Source organism: Eimeria mitis, genomic scaffold (assembly GCF_000499745.2).
Source record: "Eimeria mitis Houghton genomic scaffold, Emh_scaff70, whole genome shotgun sequence".
In the NCBI taxonomy this organism is placed as follows: Eukaryota; Apicomplexa; class Conoidasida; order Eucoccidiorida; family Eimeriidae; genus Eimeria; species Eimeria mitis.
Genome location: NW_024015887.1, coordinates 20101 through 27422, shown reverse-complemented (window position 1 = coordinate 27422; position 7322 = coordinate 20101). Strand labels below are relative to the sequence as shown.

General features: G+C 50.6%; 1 protein-coding gene across 1 annotated transcript; it reads left to right on the top strand.

Annotated features, from left to right (window-relative positions):
• On the top strand, nt 1-6968 carry EMH_0061680 (uncharacterized protein; the record flags this gene model as incomplete). Its single annotated transcript, XM_038022977.1, has 6 exons — nt 1-649; nt 795-2167; nt 2313-5794; nt 6257-6520; nt 6651-6693; nt 6897-6968. 6 exons carry the CDS (start codon nt 1-3, stop codon nt 6966-6968), a joined length of 5883 nt encoding a protein of 1960 aa, XP_037878831.1.
• Nucleotides 6969-7322: the final 354 nt, after the last annotated feature.

Sequence of the window (7322 nt, the reverse complement as noted above, 5' to 3'; positions counted from 1 at the left end):
ATGCTCCTTACCAGAGATAGCGAGAATGCCTGGTACCTTAACGATGACAGTGAGAGTTTGCCTCGCTTCCGCGCAGCAAGGGATTATCTGACTAGCCAGAAATCCGCTTGGACGCCTTCTGCTGTCCTGTTTGGAAATTTTTCCCCGCCGTCAGCTCTAACCGCAGAAGACCACCATCGTTCCGAGACCCCCCTCCGATTCACAGCAGCAAATCCTGTTCATTACTCGGAACGTTACCTTTCGAAACGACGACATGGCGCAGAAAACGTAAACATACATGGATGGAAAACACGACTCCCTGATGTCGTAGGACCGCCTGCCATTGCTGTATCCAGCGCTTGGGAGTCCTTTGGCAGTGACAGCTGCAGTAGCTTAGCAAGCTCTCCTCTTCCGCTTAATTCAGAAAAAGGTAGCACATTAAGATTGGCGGTGACCACGAAATCGGCCAGTAACAGGCCAGAGCCAGTGTTTACCGTTGGGAGCGAAAGCTCCGATGCAGGTGATGATGCGAGGAGGGTCGCAGGCGGAATATCCCTCGACGGTTCAGAGGAAGATGGCTTTTGTTTTTCGAACGTTTCTGATACGATCGACAAGCTTATCAACGATTCTCTACACAGACACTGCAAGGACGGGCCTCCAGATGCAGAAAGTACTGTGTTATTGATCCCCTCACGACTTCTTAAGTCCCTTCATAAAACCCCTAAAGCCAGAGTAACAGCTAAGATACACCTTGTCTCAACATCACCAAGGGCAAGAGCGAAGGCCGATGCCCTGATACATTTGTGTCGTCGCAGGCAAATCCTCAGTTTACAATCTAGAGGAGTCGAAGAATATCGGAAATTTCCGGCAAGGTCCGCCGTATGCGACTTCAGAGGGATGGGCTGCAGCGGCAGCGGCAGCGGCTTTTGCCGCTGCCTCCATAAGCCACAGGAAAGACTTACAAGTGGGGCTCCTCGAGAGCGGCACGAAAACTGACTTGAAAACAGGCATTACACTGGAGCCAGAAGAGGTTGACGCCTTCATTCGGGCTAAATGTAAGACCGAAGAAGTGGCTGCACGCATTAGAAAGAAAGTCACAGCAGCGCGAGAAGCTCGGACAGTATTGGGGTACTCGCCGCAGCCACGTTTGTCACACGTAAAATTGTCGACGAGGGTTCCCGTCGCAGCCCCTTCTCTCAGAGTTAACAGAAAGCATGGGTGCACGCATTCCCACCTCCCTCCCAAAACTGAAATTCCTTCTCGTCAAAATCCTAGAGCATACGATATAACAACTAGCACAATCTCCAGCTCAAGTAACCGAACCAAAGGCGCTAAGGTGCAACCCAAGACCAAGAGTCTCCATTTGCCAGCGCGAAGAAAAACAAAAGAGATATCAGTGGAACAGATAGCCGCTGAGAACTTCCTCGCAGTGGGAGTAAGGCTGCAGCCAGAAAATTCAAAGCGACTGCATACGTCCACAGAAAGTGTCGCCAAAAACTGTCGAAGAACGGACTCTGACCTCCTTTCCCGTAGTATTGCAGGCGTCAACCCCAGACCACGGTGTGACAGCGATACGTTTCACCGCTCCGTGGAAACATCTGTTGCCCCAGCGCCCATTGTTGTTTCTGAGGTAACGCACGTAGTGAGCAACAACGGAACGTTCAGGCGGTCTCCCCCCATCGCTGAAATGATACCATACGAAAAGCCTCTAGTGCAAGCGCTGACGGGAATTGGGGACTCGAGGAGCCCTATGAAAGCACAACATTCTGTATATATTCGTCCCTCTCAAGATAGTCTGACGAAAAGGAGAAGAGATTCGAAAGCCTATCCTGCATCTGCCCCCATTTCTCCCATTTCAGATGTTGCAAGAGGCAATAGGGTTGCACCAGCAGACGGGAAATCATCTGGAATATCAACAGATGCAACCGCAACGGCGCTAACAGCTACAACACAATTAGCAGTTCGAGTTAAAGAGGGGCTTCCTCAAGTGTGCGCAGTATCAACTGGAAGCCAGCGAGTGGGTAAGTTGAAGAGTCATACAACTGTCCCACTGTACGCTTCTCGTCCAACTAACAACGAATCTGCCGAAGCTTCCACGAAACTGCCACAGACAGCAGCTGCCAACAAGCCATCCGTGCCTAGTCTGCAACCTGCGGCTCTAAGGCATCTCGCTCGAGTCATGTGGAAAGTGAGGTTTCTAGTGGTTCCCTAAAGTCTAATGCAATTCCTGCCGCTGCTGATGATTAGTACTTCTTTCCAGATGCTTCGAGAGTGTAAACTGTCGGAGCTGTTCAGGAAATTAGGAGTAGTTAGTGCCAAGTTTTTGTGTTTAGGCTGTCAGCAAAGCTTTTGCAAGAGAGCTGCGCAATAGTGCATTTGCATTTTTTCGAAGCTGCTTCAACGGAAAATCTCCCAAATCACCTCCATCGCTAGACAGTGTAGCTCCTGGAACCGCTGCTGCTCCGGCGGTGACAACGCCGCCCAGTTCGCAGAATCCTCAGTCTGCCCATGGAATGGCGACGGATGAATGCGAGCAGAATAGCTCTGGCTTGTATAACTGCTTTCAAGCTGAGGAAAGCTGTGAGCCCCCTGCTAGCATGGTACGATTGTTTTACATAAGCACGCATTGCGGAAGCAAGTGTACCACGGGGGCTCTACAAACCCATGAGGTTTCCAGCGGCGAACAGCCGGTCATCCCCAGCTTAGTTCATCCCAACGATATTAGCGCGCGTCCTACTTCCGACACTGATGATGGTGCGGCAAGTGTCGCCTCTGCTGCCAACTCATCAGCTTCTCGCGTTGAATATCAAGAAAACCGGGAGCTGCCGCTAACAGCAGATGAACCAGAAGACGAAAATGTAGCTTCTGGCGTTGACGCTACTCATGCTTCTCAGCCAGTTCCAGCGTGCTCAAAGGCTCCTATTCCCATATATTGTGAAAACGTGCCGGACATAGCGGATAAGACGCTAACTGAAACAGTGGCTGTACAACTGGGCGCTACAGAATTTTTTTCGCAGACGAGCAAGGTTCAGCAGCAGCATGGGTACCTGCTCCAGCCTCTACTCTACACGTCAAGGCGTAAGCCTCCTATGGAAGCAGCAACTAAACTAGGAACCCCAACACTCTCTTGCGGCAGTGCCACCTGTAGACGACTCCCGGAAATGCTGGACCAACATAAGTTGCACGAGCCCAGAAAGTCAAAGGAGCAGGACAACCAAATCCAGGAGCCACGGCCTGGAGAACATTTGGGGGAAGCCGAGCGCCGGGAACAGGGGAATGAACTAACAGAGTGGCCGGCTACACTGGTTCACGAAGACACAGGATTTTTTTCTTGCCCAGCCACACCACAGCGGACGGCGGTTTTGAGGCTCGAGCACCGTGCTTGCGATATCGAAGGGCAGATGGTCTACCACGAAGTAATGGCTTCGCCGAATCGCCAGATTTCACGGCAACTAACAGCCTTAACACCAAGAACGTTATCTGGGCATGAATCACACAGGAAATCGCAGCGACAATCATTCCCAGAGCGCGTTCTTTCATCGCACCGTTTTCCTTGTGCGCCCAGGTTACAGCAGCGCGTTTCCCAGACGCTATCCTCAGCATGCCCGTCACGGGGTCACAGTTTGAATCAATCTGAATTGCTCGATGTAAACGGGCTAGAAAAACGACGCAACTCTCTAGAGCAGCTAGCAACAACATCGACACGCGAAACTGCAATACCACTGGGCCAAAAAAATGATTTGGTGGAGGAATATGTCAGCAACTCGATGCTCTCTACTTTGGCCTCCCCAGAAGGCATCAGGTCACAGCAGATCAGCGATAACCGAGAGGAAAAGCTAGTCTCATGCGCAGAGGGCATTCGCCTCATAAGCGATCGCGAAAGTGTGGCGGACAAGCTCAGACAGCAGCTTGCCGCCGAGAGGCAGTCGTTCAGCTATCAGTTCAGGCTGCTCGACACCAGCAGGACAGAAGCGGAAGCGCGCAGTATTCCACTTGTGCAACATCCAACTCAAGAGAGGCCAGTAGAAGCACACCATGATCGACTCCCAAAGCAGGAGAAGCTGCACTACGAAGAACCTGCGCCTGAAACGCCTATGATGACCAAGAAGTCTAGGGATGGGCAGACGAGAAAACAACAGGAAGACAAAACACATGAAGAGAAGCAGGAAGGTTTTGCATATGAAGGGAGTCTAGGATCAAATGTACCGTTGGCGGAGCATGCCGGCACTGCTTGGACGCCTCAACAAAGGCGGTCTGCTATTCCTTCGTGTCCGCACACGCAAGCGCAAAGCGCTCAACACCAGGAGCTGGAGCACCAAGCAGGGCAAACCTCATTCGTCGTTCATCAGGTTCTCCGGGGACTCGTAGACCGGATGGAATATTTTAAGCAGAATTTTGCTTCCGCTCAGCATTTGCAAAGCTTCCATGTAACAAACCTAGAGAGTCAGCACCGCCCATTGAATGTAGAACAACTCTCCAGGGTGCCAAAGACATCTCGAAATGCTGAAAGCCATAATGAAGGTCATTCAAGTAATTTGTTGCCCATGAGTTGCCAACATCAGAATCAGCTTCGTGGGGGAGAATCTACTCAGCTCTGCATCGTGGGGAAATCGATGGCGAACGATATGAAGCACAGCTCAACCGTCCTCTCATTCCCTACAATAAATGACATTTCAACCAGCTCACTCCACTGGAGGAACCAACATAAGCTGGCTCCAGAGGATAAGAAGCTGCGGGAGGACTCAGGAGAGGCAGTGATTGTTGCGCAGAAGTTGATTCCCGAAAACCGTCATGCTGCGGTGAAAAAACGGGACATAACTGTCGAAAAGCCGGTGCTTCCACAGAGCAAAAAATCTGCAGGCATTGCGAACAAACAACTCCAAGCAGTAAGAGCCTTTGTAGAAGCGCCAACAACTGCAAGAAGCCAGATTCCAGAAGACAATGAAGATCAGGGTGCTGCAAGACACGCTCCGCTTGGACTGCGGGGACGGCGATTGCGCCATGCACAGTTAATGTCAAAGGAGCCATCGACTCTTGGCCGCGGCAGATTTACCCCTTTTGGCAGACACGTGGGTGCACAGCTGTCTACAGGAAAGGCGAAAAAGGATTACACTTATACGAACTCTCCCTTAGCATCCCCCGCGATATCAAGAGTTGAAGCAGTCCGTGCCAGGCGCAAATATAACGCGCTTGGTTTGTTTCCGATTTCGTATGGTGCTGTCCAGTCGCGCGTAGGTGGGCAAAACCACCGGCAAATGAAAGGGGAAATTAGCGGCGGAGAAGAGAAATTTGTTGGAAAGAAGAGCAGCCTACATATAAAGGTGCCCTGCTTAAAACTCGTTGATTTGGCTCAAGCGGCGCAACAGGCACCTCCATCAGGTTGTTCATTATCTTGTTCGTCTGAGATCTCCACAACCGGTAGTCACCTTCCTGTAGACCTCACCGGTGCAAGCACGGAAGGTTCTTCAGTGAAGGCGCTCAGGCAAACCAGCTGCAGCCTCTTGAATGGTTCAGAAAAATTCGGAAAACCCAAATGCAACAGACCATCCAAGGGAGAACAGGAAACCGGTCTCAAGCAAAACGGTGTAGCCCTAATAGACGCTCCGTGCCTGCATACTCAGCCAACCGCTGCAATGTTTAACGCATGCCAAAAAAGTAGCTCACATCCGCAAGAATACAATGCAACTGCTAATTGCACCCTCGTTCCTTTGTCGGCTAAGTCTCCTTGCCACGATGTCCTAACTAAGACGTCGTGGAACGGAACTGCGCGAGTGTCCCAGGAGATAAGTGAGAACGTCCCAATTCTCGTCAAAAAGTGAGCAGCCACATAGACAGAACATCAGGAAATCAAACAACGTTTGTAAAGACTAAAGCCTGCCAAACTTGTCACCTTTCTCCTGGGGCGCTTACACTCCCGACGGCCCGTTATTTAGCAATTCATATAGTTAGCAACGCATCCCTAATACCAATAGTATAATTTGTTTCGTGTTATCTAACAAACCTCTGGTAGACGTGGGAGGCGTTGTGTTCTTGCTCGCCTGCAGGCGATCGCATCAGCAAACATTTGCCTCAATACAGCATCTATAAGCTCCACGTACAGAGAAGCATTAGCGTTCGGTAGCCGAAAGCAGAATGCCTTCAAGACAACACCCCACAGCTGTTCTACATTTTGTCTATGTTTATGTTGGGCCTATGAAGCCACAAAATGGAACGCTTCTGCCCCTTAACTCCACTGAAAGCGTCGCTCCCTCAGCGTTGTCTGCTGGCATGCATTCAGCAATTATTTTGACCAGAATAGGGCGGAAGATAAAAAAACTCACGAGAGTGGACCTGAGGCAGCTCAAAGGCCCCCCGCTACCCGGCTTGTCAACAAGGAGAGGCGGAGAGACAGAAGAATAGCTGTAACGCTTCGCGAACAGGTGACAGACGAGCCGGTATTGATACCGCCCTGCTTGATGGCTTCGGAAGCTGAGTCCCTGGCAAAGCAACACTGTTGGAAGAGAGCGGCGACGCTAAAGGCTCGCTGCCTTCTGCTCTGGAAGTGAGAATCTCACATAGGAAAGCGTTTCGTGTGGAAAAAGCGAGAAGTAGCACAAACGGCTCCCAGCATAAACTAAGTTTTTGCTAAGCTAAAGATATATTACACATTTTGCTGGTGGACCTTGCTGCAGGGCAATAGTTCTCCGGAAAGCTGCTGTAGATGCAGCGGTTACGGTAGGGAGGTTAAGGCAACAACGATCTTTCTGCAGCCTGTTGGCCAAGTACTTGGTCTCGGTACTAGCTCGACCTGTGTTTCTCAACCTTATGAACCTACGTAAATCCAATGAACCTCCAAGGCATGATCCGCAAGAGGTACGTTGGTCATGATCTCGATATCTTGCTGTCAACAGGCCACAGCATGGCAAATGCAATTGCAGGACACGCCCATCAGCGTTCGTTGTGCTTGCATCCGTTGGTTGATGGCCCTCAAGGGGGAAGCAGAATGCTGAGGTGAAACGAAATTTTAATGAGCACTCTTCAGGGCTTCTGTCATAAAGATATTCGGAATGTTCACGGACTAGCGGCCGCCGCTGAGGAAGAGAAACACAATGTAAGTTGGAGGCTTCTGTGTAAGCGTGTCTTTTCTTTGGGGTTGCACCGTCAGCTGCTCTGCGTATGTGGCGCATTTACTCCGATCTGCTTTTTCCTTCCTATAATCCATAAGTGTTCCCTAGAATAAACACCCACAACCCTCTTTGGGGGCCAGTAACTTGCATATCAAAGTATGGTTTGTGGCGTATCGTCCCCTCTTCTGTTCCCCTCATTCCACTATACCGAGGTGGAGCATATAAGCTATGTTAGCA